General features: G+C 42.3%; 1 protein-coding gene across 2 annotated transcripts in view; it reads right to left on the reverse strand.

Moving 5' to 3' along the window:
- Positions 1-325: 325 nt before the first annotated feature.
- LOC129840551 (serine/threonine-protein phosphatase 4 regulatory subunit 1-like) overlaps positions 326-27,552 on the reverse strand; it is a 47,688-nt gene continuing 20,461 nt past the window's right edge. The window contains exons 13-20 of one of the 2 annotated variants that reach the window (XM_055908520.1): positions 21,451-21,510; positions 14,669-14,854; positions 11,055-11,216; positions 8,674-8,774; positions 4,925-5,045; positions 4,033-4,167; positions 3,301-3,442; positions 326-2,537 (exon numbers count right to left, since the gene is read on the reverse strand). In XM_055908520.1, the coding sequence (XP_055764495.1) occupies positions 2,392-2,537; positions 3,301-3,442; positions 4,033-4,167; positions 4,925-5,045; positions 8,674-8,774; positions 11,055-11,216; positions 14,669-14,854; positions 21,451-21,510 (1,053 nt within the window). In that variant the 3' untranslated portion in view covers positions 326-2,391. Of the gene's footprint in view, positions 2,538-3,300; positions 3,443-4,032; positions 4,168-4,924; positions 5,046-8,673; positions 8,775-11,054; positions 11,217-14,668; positions 14,855-21,420; positions 21,511-27,552 lie in introns of both variants that reach the window. The other variant, XM_055908510.1, reaches the window with a different exon arrangement.

Here is a 27,552-nt window from a genome sequence, read left to right on the forward strand (position 1 = left end):
CAGAGCGGGTTAGAACGCGTTGGTACGTTCCACTTTACCAGCATACAGAAAGTATAGAGAGGGTTCCTGCAGATACAGCAAGAATGCCTTGAATAGCAAGCCGCAATCACAACCTTCATCCATTTTCCATTTTGTGGATGCGCAACAATAACACAGCCTCATAGTTGAAAAATATCTAATCTTTTAAGGTCAGGCCTACTTTTTGCGTTTTACTTTTTGCGTTTTATATTCTATAAAAAATCTGTGTTGCAGGTGTGACAGAATGCTGTGACTCATTTGTTGGTTTTCCAAGGTTAGTTTGGAGTCAGGCTACACATTCCACATCTTGATTTTTCTGATTTATATTATCATTTTAATTACAGAATACTAAAAATAACAATACATAAAACGTCTTTAAAAGAAACCATTGAATATTACAAAGGTTGTGAATTGCAAAGTTAGGATATAAAATCTTTGAACAATGGTACATAATTGAAAATAAAAATACATTTCATAAAATGCATATATTAACAGTTCTACCACATTAAAAAAAACAAGATGGGCACAAATTGCAGACAGATGAGATGAGTTAGGTAGGCTACTGCGATAGCGCAGTGAACTATTCCATAACATGGAAGAGAGACGTGTGATGCACGCCACACCAAAATCAGTTTTAAGTTCTCAAGTCGTGTCTATGGTCAAAAATCAGTTGCCATGAACACAGGAGAAAAAAAAAGAGATTCAAACTACTACAAAAGTGACTTGGTGACTGCTCCCATTATATTCACACTCATGTCTCTACAGAAACCCCTAAAACTGGCCTTGGGTCCTCAAAAAAACTGGCTCCATTGGTTGAGCTATACAATGCTTGCCAATGTTTGGAAGTTACTTCTTCTCGAACGTACATAGCGGTCAGAGCATCTTGGAACACAAACCCTGGGTGCACAACCAGGGCACACAACCATTCCTATACTGTACAATTGTGGTCAGTGGTCCGACTTACCGAAAAAGCTACCATTTGACCATAAATCTGCTATCATGGTGTCGACCAAAATGGGATTGGAATCCACTATGTGGAAGTGGATAAGGGGGAGCGCTTTTCACAGGGCTTTAACCTTTTCGGCCATTGAAAAAAAAACACATGCATAACCAACATTGTGCTATCAATCTCCAATTCTCTTTTTCTGCTTCTTCTTTCTACAAGTCATTTGGGATGCAGCCAAGGACTTGCAAGTCCAGCTGACACCAAAGGCTTTTTCAGGGACAGCAACCTTATATAATGTACAGATTGTGATGCATTGTGTAAGCATTTTTCTCATGTCTGTCCATACATTATATTTCTATCGGCAACATTGTAAAACATTGCACCCAATTCTAAAAGCCCCAAACTCCACTTCCACGACAAAACTGGCCCAAGTCATGTCCGGACAGAGGTATTTCGTTGGTCTCTGCCAAAAATGGGAGATAGGTACACATTATTGGCATGGCAAACGCAGAGGGGGAAGAAGCCATGAGTTCATTATGATCTTTTGCTCTGCCAATAAAGTGTCCAATATGACTTAGGAGTGCCGAGTGATGCAGTTGTTCCTTCTCCTGAGCAGTAGTGGTGACAGTGGCCCATGAAGACAAGATGAAGAGAGGAAGAAAGAGAGATAAACCGAGATGAGTCAAAAGGACCTGAGAGAGCCGCCTGGACACGGAGGGGTGGAGGTGAAGCGACGATGGGACAAGAGCCGAGCCGCTCAGTGGGTTGATTTCCACCTGGGATCCAACCCCATTTTGCAGTGGCTGGTTTAGCTTAACTAGTTGCCGTTTTCAGACCGAGTCCCCCTGAGTTTAAGCGCACATCAGAATAATCAGGTTGTCAGTTGTCATTTTGTAGTCGTTTAGAAATCCAGAGAAAAGCGGGAAATAGAAATCAAACACACAATTATCACAAATGTACTATTAGCTTTGGAGAGAGAGAATGCTTGTCGGGTTTAGCGACAAGTGGTCTGTGATTACAGGGTCTCAGTCTTAGGATGCTAATGTGGGTAGGAGGAGAATTTGAGTCCCGGAAGAGGTGTCACACTGTTTGCTACTACAGTGGGCTCCATCTAGCCCCCCATCCCCAAGTCCTGTTCATTGTTCTCTAAATGGGAGGAGTCCCAGAGATTAGAGTGCTTGTTTCACATGATGTGTATGTGCAAACACTTGGGTATGTGCATCTGTACGTGTGTGTGTGTTGGTGAGCATGCATTTATGTATGATACATGTCAGTATTCACATGAGTGTGCATGTATGATAGTGTGTGTATGTTTGAGAGAGAGAACATGAATGATTGTATGTATGTGAGTATATGCATGTATGTTTGAGTGGTATCAGTGCTGCTGGTGATAGTTGTTTTGTGCGTGCGGAGCTGGCTGGCTGGGTCTAGATCAAGGCAGCCGTGTCCATAAGGGCCATGTTGGGATCCTGGCTGGCAAAGAAGCGTACGTCTCGGTCCTTGTCCGCCTGCAGGGCCATCACAGTCTCCTCCAGCTCGTCTGAGTAGGCACTGCCTGGCTCTTTAAAGTACGCTGCAGAGAGAGCCAAGTAAAGTCAACATTTATTTAAAGTGCATTTTACATGCGTCACAACCCTAGAAATAGAATGAATAGAACGTGTGCCCCCATTCAATTCAAATCAATGAGGCCATAATAAGTGGACCGGTGGGGAGTAATATTTCTATGGTCACAACACTCTTTACATAATTAAAAAGGAATATAAGAACGTAGGAAAATTGGGAAATATGAAAAGAAAAAGGGGAACAATGAGGGAAAACATTACCAACAAAATGAAGGGAGCAAATAGTCCACAGAAGAGAGAGAGGGAAAACAATATTCTAAGTTGTATGCTCGTTTGGATAATGGAAAATACTGCATCACACATTTTGGGAGGAGCCAAAACACCACTATGCCACGAGAGATACATTTGTTGCACTGGGAAAGACAACGTACTACAACTATAGTACACCAACTGTCATCAGTGTCCAATTTAGCCATCTTTAGCTTATACCCAGGAGTTTGTCAAGCAATAGCTTGAACGTGTGCCATTGGTTTTTATATAGCCAATGCTTAAAAATGTACAAGACATATTCCCTCTCGGCGGCAAATAAATATGTATTTTATTCTTGGGTGCATAGAGGGCACAGTCTGCTTTGGGGTGAAGTTTTACCTAGGTACAGATCTAGGATTAGCTCTCCATCCCCCAGTCCTAACTGAACCATTAGTTGGGAAAATGCTTAACTGACCACATATCAGCATCTAGGGGCAACTTCATCCTACACCACCCAGTCTTTACCTTTCTCCATTACACTCTGACGCAGTGCTTTGGCCACCAGCACACGGACGTTGGCGACTGGGTCCGACGATAGGCTGAGTAGACTGGGGAGGAGGTGCTGGGCAAACTGGTCCATTGGCATACAGTCCTCTTCCACTATGGCCTGGGGAACACAGCGGAGAATGAGTTAATACAAACCAACTTAAATAGTGAGACAAGACAGATGACACATGGAGAGCAGGGTTGTATTCATTAGGGAATGCTAAATAATTTGTTTGACTATTTTCCAATGGAAAACAATATTAGAGTTTCTTATTGGACTACTCTAGGTCAGGGCTCTCCAACCCTGTTTCTGGAGAGCTACCATCCTGTAGGTTCACACTCCAACCCTGATCTACCACATCTGATTATAATAATTAACTGGTTGAAACGCTGAACCAGGTTAGTTACAACTGGGTTTGGAACGAAAACCTACAGGACGGTAGCTCTCCAGGAACAGGGTTGGACACCCCTGCTCTAGGTAGTCCCTCGCTTTTGCAGTCAGTTTATTTCCATTTGGTGCCTAATGAACATGACCCAGCAGTCAACAATGGCCATACAATCTTCACACCTGCATTCTTTCAGAATAGTGCTATGGCAGGCACTGCTGACGGAATTTCACAAAAAAAAAAATCTGAACGCAGCAGCTATTGGAAATGGTGTTTGTACAGATTTTCATATATTGACATTTCGTGAACAAAACATTGTCCTGACCTGGCAGATAAAGGCAAAGGCCTGGCGGCCCACCCACTTGGGACAGTGGCAGAAGCGGACGATGAGCTCGTTGATGAAGTTCAGGCCCAGGTCATGGGCTCCACATGCATACATCTTCTGTAAGATCTCCACCACCTAGGATGGACGAGACAAGGATGAGACAGAGGCTGCGTCCCAAATGGCACCTTATTCCCTATATTGTACACTACTTTTGACCAGAGCCTAATGGGCCCTGGTCAAAAGTACTGCATTATAGACGGGTTGGTTGTTTAGCAACAAAACCGACGCGTGTGCAACTATGGGGCAACACAGACAGGGTTGGCTTAGATTGTTGATAATATGTAAACTATAGTTTGTCTATTGAAAACATAAATACATTTGCACAATGAGCACTTCTCTCGAATACATCATTAGTTATTGGTTAACTAGCCAGCGAATGTTGGCCATTTTAGCATAGGTATGACATCAGTCAAAATACCTCAAAACAATGCATGGTATCAAGAACAAGATACAACTAACTGAAACGAGCCACCACCGATTCCCCACATGGCAGCTTCTTCTCATTGTCGCTAGTTATCTGGCCATCCAGAATCACAACAACATGTCTGCTATCCCGTCTATAGGGAATACTCGGGTGCCATTTGGGACACAAGCAACGTTTTGGTGCTTTCCATTTTAAAAAGGCAGGCAGGGCCACTGCATTAAGATGAGATAATAATTGTCTACTTCCACAGAAGTTTGCAACATCAGAAATACCCCAATTGACACAATACAGACACTCACACTCATATCATTCAGCACAATTACTACTTTAAGTTGTTCAATAAAAAAAAAGAAGATAATTCAACACAGTTACAGTTCCAATAACACGAGTACAAAACGGCATGCCTACCAGCTTGTAAGAGATCCACCGAACTTCCGACACTTTGTCTGAGCAGAGGGTCAGTGCTATTTGTCTGAGGTAGTCATACACATCGTAGTGGCTGTACAACTCTATGATCAGGATAAGCTGCCTGTGGACACATGGGAGAAATTCTGTTCAACACACGCGGGCTCTAACGTATAGGGGTCATCCTAAAAAAAAGAAAAGCTGTTTTTCTGAGGTCTTCACTCCACAAGTGAGGCCCAACAATATTGCTATATGATTTGGGAGCACTAAGTTAGATGGCGCACCTGCCATCTTTTCCATTGACTGCTTTTGTGACAGCATGTTTGTGCTATCATACATAGTCCTTGTCACTAACTCATTTTCATGTTTGGCTTGACAATGTGCAATGGAGTGGGAAACAGTACTATCAGTTATGGGACCAGGCAGGCACCATGGAGAGCTTTGTCCATCTTAAAAGTAGTCCGTTTTCTTATTTTTTTATGTTAGTGATTTACTGCCATATGCCGTGCTGCTAAGGAGTATAATTCATTGGCTGCATACACAGATTTGCAGATGTTGTCACGGGTGCAGTGAACTGCTTAGGTTTCTAACTCCAACAGTGCAAGTAATACAATATCAATACACACACAATCCCCAAAAATATATAATAGAAATCAGAGAGAGCAATGTCAGAGCCCGGAATATAAATAAATGGTGTGTATGGACAGTATATGAATAGAAAAGGTGTGTACAGCAGTAGTTACAGTATAAGTCGGCAGTTTACATACACCTTAGCCAAATACATTTAAACTCAGTTTTTCACAATTCCTGACATTTAATCCTAGTAACAATTCCCTGTTTTAGGTCAGTTAGGATCACCACTTTATTTTAAGAATGTGAAATGTCAGAATAATAGTAGAGAGAATGATTTATTTCAGCTTTTATTTCTCTGGGGATGATTAGGTGTCCATGATGGTATAAAGGCCAGATTGGGAATTTAGCCAGAACACCGGGGTTAACACCCCTACTCTTACGATAAGTGCCATGGGATCTTTAGTGAGCACAGAGAGTCAGGACACTAGTTTAAGACGGCACCCTACACAGGGCAATGTCTCTAATCACTGCCCTGGGATCTATTTGTAGACCAAAGGAAAGGGTGCCTTCCTACTGGCATTCCAACACCACTTCTAGCAGAATCTGGTCTCCCATCCAGGGATGAACAGGACCAACCCTGCTTAGCTTCAGAAGCAAGCCAGCAGTGGGATGCAGGGTGGTATTGCTGCTGCATTTACAGTGCATTTGGAAAGTATTCAAGATCCCTTGACTTTTTTTTTTTTTTTTTTTTTTACATTACAGGCTTACTCTAAAATTGATTTAAAAAATGTTTTAAACTACACTACACACAATACCCCATAATAACACAGCAAAAACAGGTTGAGAAATTAACGCAAATGTATATATTTTTTTAATCACATTTACATAAGTATTCAGACCCTTTACTTAGTACTTAATTGAAGCACCTTTGGCAGAGATTACAGCCTAGAGTCTTCTTGGTTATGACACTACAAGCTTGGCACACCTGTATTTGGGGAGTTTCTCCTATTTTTCTCTGCAAATCCTCTCAAGCTCTGTCAGGTTGGATGGGGAGCGTCGATGCACAGCTATTTTCAGGTCTCTCCGGAGATGTTAGATTGGATTCAAGTCCGGGCTCTGGCTGGGCCACTCAAGGACATTCAGAGACTTGTCCCGGAGCTACTCCTGCTTTGTCCTGGGTGTGTGCTTAGGGTCGTTGTCCTGTTGGTGGCCTGATTGGTGGAGTGCTGCAGAGATGGTTGTCCTTCTGGAAGGTTCTCCCATCTCCACAGAGGAACTCTGAAGCTCTGCCAGGGTGACCATTGGGTTCTTGGTCAACTCCCTGACCAAAGCCCTTCTCCTCCGAATGCTCAGTTTGGCTGGGCGGCCAGCTCTAGGAAGAGTCTCGGTGGATCCAAACTTCTTCCATTTAAGAATGATGGGAGGCCACTGTGTTCTTGGGGACCTTCAATGCTGCAGACATTTTTTGGTACTCATCACCAGATATATGTGCCTCGACACAATCCTTCTTGGCGGTCTGCGGACAATTCCTTCGACCCCATGGCTTGGTTTTTGCTCTGACATACACTGTCAACTGTGGGACCTTATATAGACAGGTGTGTGCCTTTCCAAATAATGTCAAATTAATTGAATTTACCACAGGTGGACTCCAATCAAGTTGTAGAAACATCAATGATGATCAATGTAAACATGATGCACCTGAGCCCCATTTTGAGTCTCATAGGTCTGAATACTGCGTCGTCATTATGGAGTATTGTGTGTAGATTGACGAGGGGGGGAAAAAATTATTGAATCCATTTCAGAATAAGGCTGTAACATAACAAAATGTGGAAAAAGTGAAGGAGTCTGAATACTTTCCGAATGCACTGTATAGTGTAGATGCAGAGGGTTAACACCTTTAGTTGGCTCTCCCTATTTTGATTTCTCGATAAACATTCCTTTATCTGATTTCCGTTTTGCTCCACCTTTTTGGTTTGCTTCCTGTCTACGATTGGTGTAGGTTTTTCTTTTGATTGCCACTTCTTGGGCAAATTCAGTGGGTGCTCATGGTGGGTGTCTTTCAGGTTCCAGGAGTTGTTGCTAGTTAAGTAGACACCCCCATGACTGTCTTTCAGAACCCTTCCTAAAACACCACCTGTTTTGTTTTGGTTTTTGTCAGTGACTCAGTTCCCCCTTCTGTTTGAGCAACATTTTTTTTCTTGTTAGGGCAAGTAACACCCTCCACTACGGCCCCGTCGATGTGGATGGAGGCGTGCTCTCTCTGCTGTCTCCTGTTGTCCACTGTCAGCTTTTGTTGACATTGAGAGGTGAGGTTATTTACCTGGTACCACTCAGCTAGGGCACTAACCTCTTGTAGGCTCTTGTCGTTGTTGGTGATCAGGCCTAACACTTGTGTTATCAGCAAGATTTGGAGTTGTGCTTAGCCACACAGTCATGAGTGTACAGGGGTTACCGAACAGGGCTTAGCACACATCCCTGGGGGGGCTCTTGTGTGGAGGATCAGCGTGGGACAGAGATGTTGTTGCCTACCCTCACCGCCTATGGGAGACCCGTCAGGAAGTCTAGGACCCAGTTGCACAGGGAGGAGTTTAGTCCCAGGGCCCTGAGCTTAGTGATGTTGAAAAGCCTATCTGTAGTCGATGAACAGCATTCTCACATAGGTATTTCTCTTAAATCAGGTGGGATAGGGCATTGTGCTGTGCAGTGGCTATTGCGTCATCCATGGATCTGTTGGGGCAGTATGCAAATTGTAATGGGTCGAGGATGTCAGGTAAGGTGAAGATGATATGGTCCTTGATTAGCCTCTCAAAGCACTTCAAGATGACAGAATTGAGTACTACGGGGCAATAGTCATTTAGTTCAGTTACCTTTGCTTGCTTGGGTACCAGAACAATGGTGGACATCTTGAAGCCAGTGGGGATGACAGACCGGAATAGGGAGAGGTTGAATATGTCCGTACACACTCCTGCCAGCTGGTCTGCGCATTCTCTGAGGACGCGGCTGGATGGAACTCTGTGATCCCTCCCTAAGCCATTGAAAGGCCCATGCAAGTTGACTACTAAAATGGTGCATGCCATCAGAGACTTGTGGCAAGTGGGCCCTCTAGGGAGAAATATGGAGGACTCAATCCTAAATGAATGACAAAGATTGGCCCTGATCTAAATTAACGGGAGACTTACTCGGCCAGCTCGTATCTAAACCTCCAGTTGCGGCTGTTGTCTGTCACCATGAACTCCTGCAGCTGGTACAGGTACTCTCTCCTCTTCTCAGCATGGAGTAACTGCCACAGACAAGACAGAAGATACAGACAGCTGAAATACCACAGATCCAAGTTATCATGTCTCACCAAAGTGAGCAGTATTCATTGTTACAAAACCCCTGGACAACATATTATCTTTTATTAGTGACAAAAGGCACATGTTTCAAAATAAATGGAGGCAACACGTTTAAGACTGAAAAGACACAAATACAAATGTCTCTCCACCTCTAGACCAACCATATTGTTATTGTGAAAGACAATCTGTTCTGTGACAACCATATAAACTCAGTACACAGGTCAAGTCAGGAAGCATTCTACAAATGCCTCACATAAAAAGGTGACTATCATGCAGTGCATCAGATAGCCATCTAAATCTACGCTGAACAAAAATATAAAACGCAACATATAAATTGTAGGTCCCATGTTTCATGAGCTGAAATAAAATCTCTGAAATGTTCCATATGCACAAAAAGCTTATTTCTCTCAAATTACATGAACAAATTTGTTTGCATCCCTGTTAGTGAGCATTTCTCCTTTGCCAAGATAATCCATCCACTTGACAGGTGTGGTATATCAAGAAGCTGATTAAACAGCATGATCATTACACAGGTGCACCTTCTGCTGGGTAAAATACCACTTTAAAATGTGCAGTTTTGTCACACAACACAATGCCACAGATGTATCAAGTTTTGAGGGTGCGTGAAATTGGCATGCTGGCCACAGGAATGTCAACCAGAACTGTTGCCAGAGAATTGAATGTTAATTTCTCTACCTCTAACATTGTTTTAGAGAATTTGGCAGTACGGCCAACTGGCGTGATGTGGGTCGAGCGGTTTGCCGATGTCAACGTTGTGAACAGAGTGCCCCATGGTGGCGGTGGGGTTATGGTATGGGCAGGCATAAGCTACGGACAAAATAGCATTTTATCGATGGCGATTTAAAATGCACAGAAATACAATGACGAGATCCTGCGGCCCATTGCCGTGCCATTCATCTGCCGCCATTGCCTCATGTTTCAGGATGATAATGCACAGCCCCATGTTGCAAAGATCTGTACACAATTAATGGAAGATGAAAATGTCCCAGTTCTTACATGGCCTGCATACTTACCAGACATGTCACTCATTGAACATGTTTGGGATGCTCTGGATCAATGTGTATGACAGCGTGTTCCAGTTCCAGCCAACATCCAGCAACTTCGCACAACCATTGAAGAGGTTGTGTGTGGCTCAGTTGTGTGGCTCAGTTGGTAGAGCATGGCGCTTGCAACGCCAGGGTTGTGGGTTCATTCCCCACGGGGGGACCAGGATGAATATGTATGAACTTTCCAATTTGTAAGTCGCTCTGGATAAGAGCGTCTGCTAAATGACTTAAATGTAAATGTAAATGTAAGAGGAATAGGACAACATTACACAGGCCTGATCAACTCTATGTGAAGGAGATGTGTTGCGCTGCATGTGGCAAATGTGGTCACACCCCTACTTTTTTTAATGGTATCTGTGACTAACAGCTGCATATCTGTATTTCCAGTCATGTGAAATCCATAGTTTAGGGTAAAATGAATGTATTTCAATTGACTGATTTCCTTATATGCCAGTAGAATACCACCCTGCATCCCACTGCTGGCTTGCTTCTGAAGCTAAGCAGGGTTGGTCCTGGTCAGTCCCTAGATAGGAGACCAGATGCTGCTGGAAGTGGTGTTGGAGGGACAGTAGGAGGCACCATTTCCTCTGGTCTAAAAAATATCCCATTGCCCTGTGTAGGGTGCCGTCTTTCAGATGGGACGTTAAACGGGTGTCTTGACTCTCTGTGGTCACTAAAGATCCCATGGCACTTATCGTAAGAGTAGGGATGTTAACCCTAGTGTCCTGGCTAAATTCCCAATCTGGTACTCATATGGTCCCTAATCATCCCCAGTTTACAATTGGCTAATTTATCACTATTCCCCAGGTTGTTGCTGTAAATGAGAATGTGTTCTGTCAATTTACCTGGATTAAAAAAAACTGCAATACAATTATATGAGCTGGACGCTCAGTAAAATGTTTGAAATTGTTGTGTTAATTTTTGTTTCAGTATAAATCCAATCTAGATTAACCATGTGGCAGCTAAAAGTTCCAGTCTGTTTGTGCTATAACACCAACTCATTGTCAATATTTGGCTTGACAATGAGTAATGGCGTTGGCAAGAGCACAAACAGATCTTGGACCAGGCTAGTAAAACAGCACAGCAAGTGGACCAACATGTAGATAGATGATTTAGAGTCGCTTCACAGTTTCCTTGTTACATGTATGGTGGTCTCACCTTAAGGAAGTCATAGAGGTGTTTGAGCACGCCGATGCGCACCTCGTCCAGGTCCTTGAGGAAGCCGTTGAAGATGGGCACCAGGTCGGCCGCCGTAAGCTGGTCTCCCAGGATCACCGCCAGCTCGTGGATGGAGAACGCCAGCGTACGGCGCACCTTCCACTGTAGTGGTAATGAATATAAAGACAGAAGATTAGCTTGGCCCGACACCAAAATAAGACTTTTCCACATGTCAGTGAGTTAAAACACAAAGGAAATGGCTGATATGACTCGGTCAACGACTACACAGGCGAACACAGCCACTCCATACCTCAGCCAAGCTGCAATACCACTCATTGAATAATAAATCTAACAATCCACTATTCTTCACAAAAGTAACTGAAGTTAAGCCTTAACCTCTTTAGTTTGCGGCAGAGACAGCAGATTCCTCCACTATTCACCTGACACTCTACTACAGTACGAACAGAACACACCCTCTCTTCTCCTAACCCACATCCAGGCCAGACTTTGTAAGGCCATATATCCACCCCCACACACTGCCTTGGTGGAAGAGCCCTTTGAGTCCTCCTCTGTGAAGTCTGTGTGACCAAGATCATGAGATGAGGAAAGTGTTTAGGGCTACATTAAGCGGATGTAATAATGGTTCTGCTATGGTGTGTCCCTCTGCCTAGGTAGGAGTAACGGCTCTCTGAGACTCAAACACTGTGATCACGCCAGGTTTCTTAGCATTTGAATCATCCAGCATTTAGGAAGGTTTCATGTTTCTCATTATAGTTTGTTGGGAGGTTTGAACTTTTAAGTGAAAATGACAAGCTGTATTGATTTTGGTTGCAAACTAATAACTCCATATTACATCATGAGCGCTGTTACCAAGCAGTCACTGTACTTGTCATTTGCATAGCAACGTACATACAAACAAATCTAACCGTTGCTTTCTGACGGGTATCAGTGCATCAATCTCTAATGATGAGATTATGTTAACACATGGCGTGTTGTTCACTTTCACACCTCACAGTCTGATACATTTTAAAAGCTGTATTTATTTTTGTTGGAAACCAAGCAGTTACAATTAAAAGATTGGCGCCGGAGGAGATGGCTGCCGTTTTACGGACTCCTAACCAATTGTGCTATTGTGGGTCTTTTTTCGCGTGATTTGTAATTTATTTTTGTACATAATGTTTCTGCCACCGTCTCTTATGACCGAAAAGAGCTTCTGGATATCAGGACAGCTATTAATTGACAATTTTTTTTTCTTTAACAATTCGGACAATTCGGACAAATCCCTGTCATTCGCATGAGAAAGAGACGGAGATATCAACGACATAGGTCAGGGTGCCTTGTAAGGATCCGACGGCGAGTGGGTAATCTGTTAGACAATGTACAATCAATGGATAACAAAATAGACGAGCTACAGTTGAAGTCTAAAGTTTAAATACACCTTAGCCAAATACATTTAAACTCAGTTTTTCCACAATTCCTGACATTTAATCCTAGTAAAAAATCCCTGTCTTAGGTCAGTTAGGATCACCACTTTATTTTAAGAATGTAAAAAGTCAGAATAATAGTAGAGATAATGATTTATTTCAGCTTTTATTTCTTTCATCACATTCCCAGTGGGTCAGAAGTTTACAAACACTCAATTAGTACTTGGTAGCATTGCCTTTAAATTGCTTAACTTGGGTCAAACGTTTCAGGTAACCTTCCACAACCTTCCCACAATAAGTTGGGTGAATTTTGGCCCATTCCTCCTGACAGAGCTGGTGTAACTGAGTCAGGTTTGTAGGCCTCCTTGCACACACACGCTTTTTCAGTTCTGCCCACAAATGTTCTATAGGATTGAGGTCAGGGCTTTGTGATGGCCACTCCAATACCTTGACTTTGTTGTCCTTAAGCCATTTTGCCACAACTTTGGAAGTATGCTTGGGGTCATTGTCCATTTGGAAGACCCATTTGTGACCAAGCTCTAACTTCCTGACTGATGTCTTGAGATGTTGCGTCAATATATCCACATAATGCCATCTATTTTGTGAAGTGCACCAGTCCCTCCTGCAGAAAAGCACCCCCCACAACATGATGCTGCCACCCCGTGCTTTACGGTTGAGATGGTGTTCTTCGGCTTGCAAGCCTCCCCCTTTTTCCTCCAAACAGAAACATGGTCATTATAGCCAAACAGATCTATTTTAGTTTCATCAGACCAGAGGACATTTCTCCAAAAAGTACGAACTTTGTCCCCATGTGCAGTTGCAAACTGTAGTCTGTCTTTTTTAATGGGGGTTTTGGAGCAGTGACTTCTTCCTTGCTGAGCGGTTTTTCAGGTTATGTCGATATAGCACTCGTTTTACTGTGGATATAGATACTTTTGTACCCGTTTCCTCCAGCATCTTCACAAGGTCCTTTGCTGTTGTTCTGGGATTGATATGCACTTTTTGCACCAAAGTACGTTCATCTCTAGGAGACAGAACGCGTCTCCTTCCTGAGCGGTATGACGGCTGTGTGGTCTCATGGTGTTTATACTTGCAAACTATTGTTTGTACAGATGATCGTGGTACCTTCAGGCATTTGGAAATGGCTCCCTAGGATGAACCAGACTTGTGGAGGTCTACAATAGTTTTTCTGAGGTCTTGGCTGATTTATTTAGATTTTCCCATGATGTCAAGCAAAGAGTCACTGAGTTTGAAGGTAGGCATTGAAATACATCCACAGGTACACCTCTAAGTGACTCAAATTATGTCAATTAGCCTATCAGAAGCTTCTAAAGCCATGACATAATTTTCTGGAATTTCCCAAGCTGTTTAAAAAGGCACAGTCAAGTTAGTGTATGTAAACGTCTGACCCACTGGAATTAGGATACAGTGAATTATAAGTGAAATAATCTGTCTGTAAACAATTGTTGGAAAAATTACTTTTGTCATGCACAAAGTAGATGTCCTAACCGACTTGCCAAAACTATTGTTTGTTAACAAGACATTTGTGGAGTGGTTTAAAAATGAGTTTTAATGACTCCAACATAAGTGTATGTAAACTTACGACTTCAACTGTATTTACATGCAACACAAATTATTAATCCAAAAGTGGATTAGCAAACAATATTTTTTTTAAATTATTGTTAAACGTGACTCTGTAAACGGAGTGTTAGCCAACTAGCTAGCAGGCAAGTTAGCTGGTCCTGCTGTTGGATGTACAGGTACGTGCTGACGTATCATCACGCAGGCTACGTTTTCTACTGTAATTGTTCATTAACGACAGCTTTAAAAATAGAGCAGGATCCTATTTTCTCCGCCTCCTATTTTTCTTTCATAGGCACACGCACCATTGACCGCTCCGCTTCGATATAATTGCAACCCTGCATAGGCTTCATTAAAAATGAATGGGTCACCCTGCCCACTGTCAGTGCCTTTAGAACCCAGTGTCCTGGGTCATGTTCATTAGGGCACGCAACTGAAAACTTGTAAAACAAAAACGCTTCGCAATGGAAAATTAGCGTTTCTTATTGAACAATAAATTGTACTTTTCGTGTTTGTCAGTTTTGGTGCTTAATGAACACAACCCAGGTCATGGCCCCACCTGTATAGCCCAAAATAAAGATATGGGAGTGCCTCCCAAAAAGCACACACCTGTACGTCAGTGGCGAGGGTCTCGTAGGTGTCCTTGAGGCAGTGCCAGTTCTGTTGGCCCAGGGTGAGGGCTACGCCGGGCAGGCTGAACGCACAGTGCTTGGCAATCTCTGTGTCTACCGTCTGGGCCCGTGCCGGGTCCGTCATGGAAAGGTACTGGTCCAGCAGCTGCTGGGGAATCACATTCTGGAGAGGGGGGGGGAGAGGGACAAGAGTAAGAGGAGTGGTTAAAACCTGTCACTATCCTAGCCATTGCAACAGCAGCTGTCAGTAGAAAATGTTAGGAGGCTGGTTTGGTTTCCCGGACACAGACTAAAGCCCGGTTCACATTTAACACCCGAGACTATTTGATGCAGATTTAGAACAAAGTTTGCTTGATCTGAATGGTGTAGTTTTAGAACATCGCATGTCGGCTGCTGGAGGAGTTTCCAAAATGCAACATGTCATATCTTAGCTAAAGACTTGAGAGTAGACAGTCCGTTTAGCCAATCAGAGAACAGTGTGCTAAAGTTAAGTGTTTAAGTCAAGCTGACAGCCAACTATCAATTTCTGAGGGGTTAGCTGCAGTGAGCTATCCTAGCTTTTTTTAAATTACACATACATAAAACTTTGGGAAAAGTATTATTTGTTTCTAAACTCACCACACCCCCCTTCTCTTTTCCACACTTTGTTGTGTTTGTTGTGTTATTTTGTCAACAATCGTCATAAAATAAATATAACACTAATATATCTTGATTAGATATGTATACAACCAATTTTACATTTAAGTAAGTTTGGTGCAGTATTTTTCTAAAACATTTTTTTTTATGAAAACGAGTCGTCTCTCATTGAATGACAGACTTTATTGAAGAATCCCTACTGTTGACCAATGACCGACAAAGGGGCATAGGCGTTTGGCTCTGAACTTCGGCTTGCATCCAGAGAATGTTTTATGTGCCCGAACATCCCCCCCAAAAACTAGCCTAAGTCAAAAATGAACAAAATGTTTTTATAATATATGCACAAACTCTACCGAACTGTTTCGGCTGGGAAACAGGCGGACGGACGCCTGTAGTCTCTAAGAGCTTTGCACACCTGGATTGAAGCTCAGTCATGTAGGTTGTTGGCCATTGCTAGACAACCATTTTCAAGCCCTGCCATAGATTTAAGCTGATTTAAGTCAACACTGAAACTAAGCCACTTAGGAAAATTCAATGTCGTCTTGGGAAGCAACTCCAGTGTATATTATTGTATAATTGGCTTTGTGTTTTAGGTTATTGTCCTGCTGAAAGGTGAATGTCTCCCAGTGTGTTGGAAAGCAGACTGAACCAGGTTTTCCTCTAGGATTTTTCCTGTGCTTAGCTCTATTCCGTTCTTTTTAACCTAAAAACCTCCCTAGTCCTCGCCGATGACAAGCATACACACAACATGATGCAGCCACCACCATGATTGAAAATATGAAGAGTGGTACTCAGTGATGTGTTATGTTGGATTTTCCCCAAACATAACGCTTTGTATATTCAGAACAAAAACTCAGGGACCTTACAGATAATTGTATGTGTGGGGTGCAGAGATCGGGTAGTCATTTAAAAATCATGTTAATCCTTAAAAGTCTAAGCCGGGTTTGGGTTCTATTAAGCTAGCCTTTGGTATTGATTTAGGATGGTCATACCAAGGATCATTTAGCTATTTGATTTAGAATTTTAGAACCCCTTTAGGTATCAAAAAATAAAACATTGAATGTTGCCTTACTGCTATTAGCCCATAGAAATGCATTGAATAACAGATTAATACATGGAAAAACATTCATTCAAGACTTGAGACATTCATTCTAAGAGATCACATTTATTTTGAGATCGCAAAATAGAACTTCTACGTTTAAGACAGGAGAAACAAATTGATTCATAAGATAAAACATGTGTTACTTTTTTCTCAACTTGTTTCTATTACTTTTTAGCATGTCAAGCTAGCACACATAGTAGGCAGCTAGCTAGAAAGCAAGCTTTGTAGCCATGGATTGTGCACCTTTCATCGTTTAGCTACAGTACTTACCGCCACAAATTCTGTTTACTTTGATATCTATACTGAATGAAGCACTTAAGGTGAACTCATGGGCACCTTTAACTTTTTAACTTAATTAAAAAGGGGGAAATTTGCCTTAAAATGTTTTGTGCAACTGACTTAAAGCTCAGCAAACATCAAGGGAAAATATACTTAAAGATATTTTGTGCAACCGGGCCCTGTCTTCTATCAGATATGAGAATATTTAACAAAACATTTTGGCAATAAATAACTTCTATATATACACTTTCATAAATGTTTTAAACTGGTACCAGGCTAACTACCAGGCTAACCGTCATAATCGTGAGCGGTTTCCTTCCTTTACAGCAATGGCGTTAGGTTGGGCACCTGTATCACCTTTAAATAAAGGGGTCATATTAGTGTGTAGCCCAAACTAAATCGGACGCTACAGACAGAAATTGTCAGATCGGCAATACCGACTTCAGACAAGTCTAGTGAGGTTTGTGGAGGGGGTTGTAGAGTAAAACGGAGAACACCGTCATTGTGGTGAGAGTCATCGTTCCAGAGTGGTCTTATTAGTTTGTATGCCAAACCGTTTGGACACTACAGACGCTTCGTGAGAAGACCAATTTTCGGGATGTCTCATGGTCTGATGCGGAAGTCCGCCATTGGCAGATACAGTGGATTGAGACGCAGCACATGCTATAATACATATCTAGCTTCAACAGACGGATTATGATGGGGATTTTTATTATTATGCTAACCTACTCATTCAAGGGTTTTATTTGTACTATTTTCTACATTGTAGAATAATAATGAAGACATCAAGACAATGAAATAACACATATGGAATCATATAGTAAGCAACATTTTTAAACAAATCAAAATATATTTTAGAATCTTCGAAGTAGCCACCCTTTGCCGTGATGACAGCTTTGCACACTTGGCATTCTCTCAACCAGCTTCACCTGGAATGCTTTTCCAACAGTCTTGGAGTTCCCCACATACAGTGGTTCCTCAAAAAGTTTTGAGATTATGCCTCGGGAGTTAAAGGTAATTTGTGGTTTAGTACGTTAGCCTGCGTCACTGCTTCATTGCTCCAGACAAGCGCAAGGGAGATTTAGAGCACCGATTATGCTTTTGAGTCCCAAGCCACTAATGTATCTCTAACTGAATGAATGCTGTCAATGAATGGGGGATATGAAACTGATAATTGTGCACGACTTCAAAATTGAATTTAAATTAACTGGAGGATGAAGAAGGTGATTGAATTTTGAACAATAGTGTAAGAATTGCTATTCCACTGTCCTGCACGCAAACCCGAAAACAATACACTTATTTTTTTGTTTCTACTTGGTCAGAAGAAGCTGTAACTGGACTGTAGCAAATGACTTACTAAAACGGTTGTTACACTAAAGGTTTTTATTCTAAGAGAAATGAAAATGTTAAATTATATTCAAATTATATTCTTAAGATATGTGTTAACTGAATATAAGCAGCAAGTGATGCCTGCTAAATAATCAAGTTGATGGCGCAGTCATATAGCCTCAGCACCTACTGTACATAAAGCTGAGTGCCTCACTCATTCATGGGTTTGGATCAAAATCTTAATTTTTTTCTCTCAAACTCAATAACATATTTCTACCACGGTGTGTTTTTGGTTGATGGCCAATATTAAATACAGTCGAATGCATTTGTGAATTCAATCTATGTATTGTTTAATTATTTAAGGCTCTCTGTGCTGGAGTTCTTTTAAGAATAAAGTAGGCTAATGAAGGCAACAAATTGTTGCGTACTGAAACTCCCAAAGTCATCCAATTATTACAATAGGATTTGAAGCAATAGCCTACCCGCGTGTGGTCAACTATTTCAGCACCGTCTCGCGCTGCTCTGAGACAAGCCCGACTACTTAATAAACATATACATTTTAAACATTTTTTTTTATCGAATTCAATAAATAATATAAAACAGTGGTTATAGAGCGAGCAACCGGTCAGCATCTTAGGAGTAAATGTCAGTTGGCTTTTCATAGCCGAGCATTCAGAGGTTAAGACAGCAAGTGCGTGTGTGAGAGCGTGTGAGAGAGAGATTCCCCAGCCCAACGACCACGGGTAAAACCTTGCTGAGATGATCAATGTATTTGTTGTATCATCAGTTTCTCAAGCCAATACGTCTTGATGGCCTTCACCAGTTCATCTTTGCTTGTAGGCTTGGCAGAGTTACGGATTCATTTTTCAGAATTAAGTAGGCAACAAATTGTTGCTTACTGGATCACCCAAAGTCGTCCAATTGTTATAATAGGATTTGAAGCAATAGCCTACCCGCGTGTGGTCAAGTATTTAAGCACGTTTCGTGCTGCTCTGAGACAAGGGACTGATAAATCGATGAGCATTTTATTTTCACTGAATCTCCGTTTGGGTATTGGTTAGCCTACAATTAGGGTGTGGAAATGTTAGGATTATTTTGCTCTTAGTAGCCTACTCCTGACCGGTCACGTTGCACAGCGCCATATTTTCTGAGGGTTTCGTTTTTCTTGGAATAGAAACACCATAATATTTGGGACCACAGTCTCAAAGAAAACCATTAGTAACACACTACGCCGTCATGGATTAAAATCCTGCAGCGCACGTAAGGTCCCCCTGCTCAAGCCAGCGCATGTCCAGGCCCGTCGGACGTTTGCCAATGACCATCTGGATGATCCAGAGGAGGAATGGGAGAAGGTCATGTGGTCTGATGAGACAAAAATAGAGCTTTTTGGTCTAAACTCCACTCGCCGTGTTTGGAGGAAGAAGAAGGATGAGTACAACCCCAAGAACACCATCCCAACCCTGAAGCATGGAGGTGGAAACATCATTCTTTGGGGATGCTTTTCTGCAAAGGGGACAGGACGATTGCACCGATTTGAGAGGAGGATGGATGGGGCCATGTATCGCGAGATCTTGGCCAACAACCTCCTTCTCTCAGTAAGAGCATTGAAGATGGGTCGTGGCTGGGTCTTCCAGCATGACAACAACCCGAAACACACAGCCAGGGCAACTAAGGAGTGGCTCCGTAAGAAGCATCTCAAGGTCCTGGAGTGGCCTAGCCAGTCTCCAGACCTAAACCCAATAGAGAATATTTGGAGGGAGCTGAAAGTCCGTATTGCCCAGCGACAGCCCCGAAACCTGAAGGATCTGGAGAAGGTCTGTATGGAGGAGTGGGCCAAAATCCCTGCTGCAGTGTGTGCAAACCTGGTCAAGAACCACAGGAAACGTATGATCTCTGTAATTGCAAACAAAGGTTTCTGTACCAAATATTAAGTTCTGCTTTTCTGATGTATCAAATACTTATATCATGCAATAAAATGAAAATTAATTACTTAAAAATCATACAATGTGAGATTCCGTCTCTCACAGTTGAAGTGTACCTATGATAAAAATTACAGACCTCTACATGCTTTGTAAGTAGGAAAACCTGCAAAATCAGCAGTGTATCAAATACTTGTTCTCCCCACTGTATGTTTGCTAGCTATTCACACTAACAGTCAAGATAATCAACAACAAAAAATTGAAATGTTTCCATATGGTTTCTTCATAAATAGTATATTTGAGATTAATTATAATATTTGATCTGACCATTTTATTGGTATGCTAACCGGTAATGTAAAAGTTGTGTATTTTAACGATCCAATACGTAATATGGTACACTTAACATAATTAGGTTTTAGTCCAGAAAGGCTCGAGAAATGATCTTGGTTGCCAAATGAGATTGCAGATTTAAGAAAAACTAGAGTCATTGACACTTATTTTTAACCACTTGATATTATTATTATTATTGCTGCATCTGATTTTAATAGCCAACATTTCGATGGCCACAACAAACATATACGGAGACAGTGGACAACCGTTGAATACCTTCTGAGAAGTAACCATTATTAACATCTGAGGTTCCTACACATAACTTACACCAACATTTAAATAGTCCAGCCATTTATATATAAATTCTAGTCATACTTTATCAAAGGCCTTTTCAAAATATGCTATGAAGACCAGGCCTGGTTTCTTCAATGTTACATTGTTTTCTATTGTTTCAAGTAATTGTCTTCAATGTATTGTCCATGTAAAAAACCTGTTTGGTTGGGATGAATAATATCCGGCAAAACCAAATTATTTGCGCTATGCATTTCCCATCACAATATTGAAGAGTAATGTTATTTTTTTGCTATCCTAGCTTGATGATCCTCTCTTCAGCTCCTCTAGACACGGGTTGTGAGCAAGAGGCTGGTGATGTGTTTTCTAGTGAGCCAGACAGTGGTTGCATGTAATTCATGAAACCAGTTTGTTAAACACCTTGCTAAAAGTAGCTAGCAACTTTTAAAGAACCTGCATAAATATATACATTGTGCTTCCAAGTGACAGTGGAACCAGGCTCAACCACACTTCTCTAGTCAGTTGTTCCACAACTAAACATTTTACAACACTGGTCTCGCATCATCTCTCCTTATGTCAGCTGTTAGATCCGCACTGGGCATAAGCTTCTCCATTGAGCATGCATTTTAGTCCAAGCTAAATCTGGTATCAGAAAACCGGCCCTAGATCATTGGCATTGGGTCGCTTTAACTATTCTCAGACAAAACGTATGGCAGCGTAAAGGAAGTTGTACCCCAGACTTGAATGAATCCTAAATGTTAATAAATGTCCCATCGATGTATGTACAGTATGTAAAGTAGAAAGGCTTAGAAAGTCAGTGTTTGGCAGAACTGACTAACTGACCTGGACCATGTACTTCTCCTCCTCACACACCTGGTTGGGAGCTGAGTCCTCCTTCCCCTCTTCCTCCACACTCTCGATCAGCTCCGACTCCTATCCAAAACAGGGAGGACACACAGTTAGACATATCAGTCAGCTAGCACACATATAAACATACCAGTCATCTAGGACACAAACCACAAAGTCAGCTAGCACACACAGACATATAAGACAATTAGCAGAGATACACCCATATACGGAGATACAGTGCCTTCAGAAAGTAGTTGCACACCTCGACTTATTCCAATCTGTTGTGTTACAGCCTGAATTTAAAAAGAAAAATTGGGTCACTGGCCTAAACATAATACACCATAATGTCAAAGTGGAAGACATTTTTCAAATTAATTAAAAAGTGAAATGTCTTGTGTCAATAAGTATTAAATCCCTTTGTTATGGCAAGCCTAAATAAGTTAAGGAGTAAAAATGTGCTTAACAAGTCACATAAATAAGTTGCATGGAGTCACTGTGTGCAATAGGGTTTAACATTCATTCTGAATGACTGCCTTCTCTCTATACCCCAATCGAGCAGTGAATTTCAAACACTGATTCAACTACAATGACCAGGGATGTTTTACAATGCCTCGCAAAGAAGTGCACCTAATGGTAGATGGGTCAAAAAAAAGAGTAGACATTAAAAATCTCTTTGAACATGGTGAAGTTATTAATTACACTTTGGATGGTGTATTAATAAACCCAGTCACTACAAAGATGCTTCCTAACTCCATTGCTGGAGAGGAAGGAAACTGCTCAGGGATTTCACCATGAGGCCAATGGTGACATGACAACAGTTAGAGATAAATGGCTGCGATAGGAGAAAATTGAAGATGGATCAACATGTGTTACTCCAAAATACTAACCTAAAATGGAAGAGTGAAAAGGAGGAAGCCTGTAAAGAATACAAATATCCCTAAACATGCATCCTGTTTGCAATAAGGCACTAAAGTAAAACTGAAAAAAATGTGGCAAAGAAATTAACTTTATGTCCTGAATACAAAGTGTTCTGTTTAGGGCAAATCCAATAAAACACATAACAGGATACCACTCTTCATATTTTCAAGCATGGTGATGGCTGCATCATGTTATAGGTATGCTTGTCATTGATTGACAAGGGCGGCGCACATAGGGCAGCGCACAATTGGCTCAGCGCCATCTGGGTTTGGCTGGGGTAGGCCGTCATTGTAAATAAGAATTTGTTCTTAACTGACTTGCCAAGTTAAATAAAAGGTTAAATAAAAGGACTATGTAATTTGGGGGGGATAAAAAAATATTAATGATTAGAGCCAAGCACAGGCAAAATCCCAGAGGAAAACCTGGTTCAGTCTGCTTTCCAACAGACACTGGGAGAAAAATGTACCTTTCAGCAGGACAATAACCTAAACGCAAGGCCGAAAATACACTGAAGTTGCTTACCAAGAAGATAGTGAATGTTCCTGAGTGTTTTGACTTATATCAGCTTGAAAATCTATGACAAGACTTGATCAACAACCAACTTGACAGAGCTTGAGGAATTATAAAAACAAAGTGAAAATATCGTACAATCCAGATGTGGAAAGCTCGTTGAGACTTACCCAGAAAGACTTACAGCTGTAATCGCTGCAAAAAGTGATTCTAACGAATTGACACGGGGTTGAATACTTCAAATCAAAGTGTATTTGTCACGTGCGCCGAATACAACAGGTGTAGACCTTACAATGAATGTGCACCAGCTGTTGTTTACAAATATGCACATACCGCCCCCCCTCGTCTTACCGGAGTGTGCTGTTCTATCTAGCCAGTGCAGCGTATATCCTGCTAGCTGAATATCCATTTCATCATTCAGCCACAATTCCGTGACACATAAGATTTTACCGTTTTTGATGTCCCGTTCGGAGGATATTCGTAATCGTACCGCGTCTAATTTATTGTTCAATGATTGCACGTTGGCGAGTAATATTGACGGTAACGCCAGATTTCCCACTCGCCTTCTGCGGATCCTTACGAGGCACCCCACTCTGTGTCCTCTGTACCTGCGTCTCTTTCTCATGCCAATAATGGGGATATTGGCCTTGTCGGGTGTTCGCAGTTGTCTGTGCATCCTGCATGTTGAAGAAAAAAAATCTTTGTCTAATCCGAGGTGAGTGATCGCTGTCCTGATATCCAGAAGCTCTTTTTTGCCGTAAGATACGGTGGCAGAAACATTATGTACAAAACAAGTTACAAATAACGCAACCCCCCCCCCCCCCCCAAAAACATAGCAGCACAATTGCTTAGGCCCCTGTAAAACTGCTGCCATTTCTTCCGGGTGCCAATACTTGTGGTAAATTACCTGTGGTAAATTAAATTGATTGCACATGATTTGGAAAGGCACACACCTGTCTATGTAAGGTGGAAGGAACTGTCCGTAGCGCTCCGAGACAGGTTTGTGTCAAGGCACAGCTCTAGGGAAGGGTACTAAAAATATCTGCAGGATTGAAGGTCCCCAAGAATACAATAGCCTCAATCATTCTTAAAAATGGAAGAAGTTTGGAACCATAAAGATTCTCCCTAGAGCTGGACACCCAGCCAAACTGCGCAATAGGGGGCGACGGGCTTGGTCAGGGAGGTGACCAAGAACCCGATGGTCACTCTGACAGAGCTCCAGAGTTCCTCTGTTGAGATGGGAGAACCTTACAGAAGGACAACCATCTCTGCAACACTCCACCAATCAGGCCTTTATGGTTAAAGGCACATGACAGCCTGCTTGGAGTTATCCAAAAGGCACCTTAAGGACTCTCAGACCATGAGAAACAAAATTCTCTGGTCTGATGAAACCAAGATTGAACTCTTTGGCCTGAATGCCAAGTGTCACGTCTGGAGGAAACCTGGCACCATCCCTACAGTGAAGTATGGTGGTGGCAGCATTATGCTGTGGGGATGTTTTTTCAGTGGCAGGGACTGGGAGACTGGTCAGGATCAATGGAAAGATGAAAAGAGAAAAGTACAGACAGATCCTTGATAAAAACCTGCTCCAGAGCGCTCAGGACCTCAGACTGACCCTAAGCACACAGCCAAGACAACGCATGAGTGGCTTCGAGGACAAGTCTCTGAATGTTCTTCAGTGACCGAACTTGAACCTGATCGATCATCTCTGGAGAGACCTGAGAATAGCTGTGCCGCGAAGCGTCCCCAGCCAACCTGACTGAGCTTGAGAGGATCTGCAGAAAAGACTGGGAGAAACTCCCAAAATACAGGTGTGCCAAGCATGTAGCGTCGTACCCAAGAAGACTTGAGGCTGTAATCGCTGCCAAAAGTGCTTCAACAAAGCAACAAGTAAAGGGTCTGAATTCTAATGTAAACGTGATTTCCGTTTTTCATTTTTAATACATTTACAAACATTTCTAAAATCTGTTTTTGCTTGGTCATTATGGGGTATTGTGTGTAGATTGAGGGAAAACATTTATTTAATCCATTTTAGAATAAGGCTGTAATGTAACAAAATGCGGAAAAAGTAAAGGGGTCTGAATACTTTCCGAATGCACTGTATGTAATCAAGATATACACTGCTCAAAAAAATAAAGGGAACACTTAAACAACACAATGTAACTCCAAGTCAATCACACTTCTGTGAAATCAAACTGTCCACTTAGGAAGCAACACTGATTGACAATAAATTTCACATGCTGTTGTGCAAATGGAATAGACAAAAGGTGGAAATTATAGGCAATTAGTAAGACACCCCAAAAAAAGGAATGGTTCTGCAGGTGGTGACCACAGACCACTTCTCAGTTCCTATGCTTCCTGGCTGATGTTTTGGTCACTTTTGAATGCTGGCGGTGCTTTCACTCTAGTGGTAGCATGAGACGGAGTCTACAACCCACACAAGTAGCTCAGGTAGTGCAGTTCATCCAGGATGGCACATCAACGCAAGCTGTGGCAAAATGGTTTGCTGTGTCTGTCAGCGTAGTGTCCAGAGCATGGAGGAGCTACCAGGAGACAGGCCAGTACATCAGGAGACGTGGAGGAGGCCGTAGGAGGGCAACAACCCAGCAGCAGGACCGCTACCTCCGCCTTTGTGCAATGAGGTGCACTGCCAGAGCCCTGCAAAATGACCTCCAGCAGGCCACAAATGTGCATGTGTCTGCTCAAACGGTCAGAAACAGACTCCATGAGGGTGGTATGAGGGCCCGACGTCCACAGGTGGGGGTTGTGCTTACAGCCCAACACCGTGCAGGACGTTTGGCATTTGCCAGAGAACACCAATATTGGCAAATTCGCCACTGGCGCCCTGTGCTCTTCACAGATGAAAGCAGGTTCACACTGAGCACATGTGACAGACGTGACAGAGACTGGAGACTCCGTGGAGAACGTTCTGCTGCCTGCAACATCCTCCAGCATGACCGGTTTGGCGGTGGGTCAGTCATGGTGTGGGGTGGCATTTCTTTGTGGGGCTGCACAGCCCTCCATGTGCTCGCCAGAGGTAGCCTGACTGCCATTAGGTACCGAGATGAGATCCTCAGACCCCTTGTGAGACCATATGCTGACACATGCACATTTGTGGCCTGCTGGAGGTCATTTTACAGGGCTCTGGCAGTGCTACTCCTTGCACAAAGGCGGAGGTAGCGGTCCTGCTGCTGGGTTGTTGCCCTCCTACGGCCTCCTCCACGTCTCCTGATGTACTGGCCTGTCTCCTGGTAGCGCCTCCATGCTCTGGACACTACGCTGACAGACACAGCAAACCTTCTTGCCACAGCTCGCATTGATGTGCCACCCTGGATGAGCTGCACTACCTGAGCCACTTGTGTGGGTTGTAGACTCCGTCTCATGCTACCACTAGAGTGAGAGCACCGCCAGCATTCAAAAGTGACCAAAACATCAGCCAGGAAGCATAGGAACTGAGAAGTGGTCTGTGGTACTACCTGCAGAATCAGTCCTTTATTGGGGGTGTCTTGCTAATTGCCTATAATTTCCACCTTTTGTCTATTCCATTTGCACAACAGCATGTGAAATTTATTGTCAATCAGTGTTGCTTCCTAAGTGGACAGTTTGATTTCACAGAAGTGGGATTGACTTGGAGTTACATTGTGTTGTTTAAGTGTTCCCTTTATTTTTTTGAGCAGTGTATTTCCTTTTTCATATACACTACTGTTCAAAAGTTTGGGGTCACTAAGAAATGTCCTTGTTTTTGAAAGAAAAGCAACTTTTGTCCATTAAAATAACATCAAATTGATCAGAAATACAGTGTAGACACGGTTAATGTTGTAAATGACTATTGTAGCTGGAAACAACAGATGTTTTATGCAATATCGACATAGGCGTACAGAGGCAAATTATCAGCAACCATCACTCCTGTGTTCCAATGGCATGTTGTGTTAGCTATTCCAAGTTTATAATTTTAAAAAGCTAATTGATCATTCGAAAACCCTTTTGCAATTATGTTAGCACAGCTGAATACTGTTGTGTGATTAAAGAAGCAATAAAACTGTATTCTTTAGACTAGTTGAGTATCTGGAGCATCAGCATTTGTGGGTTCGATTACAGACTTAGTCTTTCTTCTGAAACTCGTCAGTCTATTCTTGTTCTGAGAAATTAAGGCTATTCCATGCGAGAAATTGCCAAGAAACTCGTACAACATTGTGTATTACTCCCTTCACAGAACAGCGCAAACTGTCTCTAACCAGATTTGAAAGTAGTTGGAGGCCCCGGTGCACAACTGAGCAAGAGGACAAGTACATTAGTGTCTAGTTTGATAAACAGACACCTCACAAGTCCTCAACTGGCAGATTCATTAAATAGTACCCGCAAAAAAACAGTCTCAACGTCAACAGTAAAGATGTGACTCCAGGATTTTGGCCTTCTACGCAGAGTTGCAAAGAAAAAGCCATTTCTCAGACTGACCAATAAAAATAAAAGATTAAGATGGGCAAAAGAACAGACACTGAACAGAGGAACTCTGCCTAGAAGGCCAGCATCCCGGAGTCACCTCTTCATTGTTGATGTTGAGACAATAGTCATTTACAACATTAACAATGTCTACACTGTAGTTTTGATCAATTTGATGTTATTTTAATGCTTTAATTGCTCTTCTTTAAAAAACAAGGACATTTCTAAGTTACCCCAAACTTTTATATATATATATAT

Source organism: Salvelinus fontinalis, chromosome 3 (genome assembly GCF_029448725.1).
Source record: "Salvelinus fontinalis isolate EN_2023a chromosome 3, ASM2944872v1, whole genome shotgun sequence".
NCBI lineage: Eukaryota > Metazoa > Chordata > Actinopteri > Salmoniformes > Salmonidae > Salvelinus > Salvelinus fontinalis.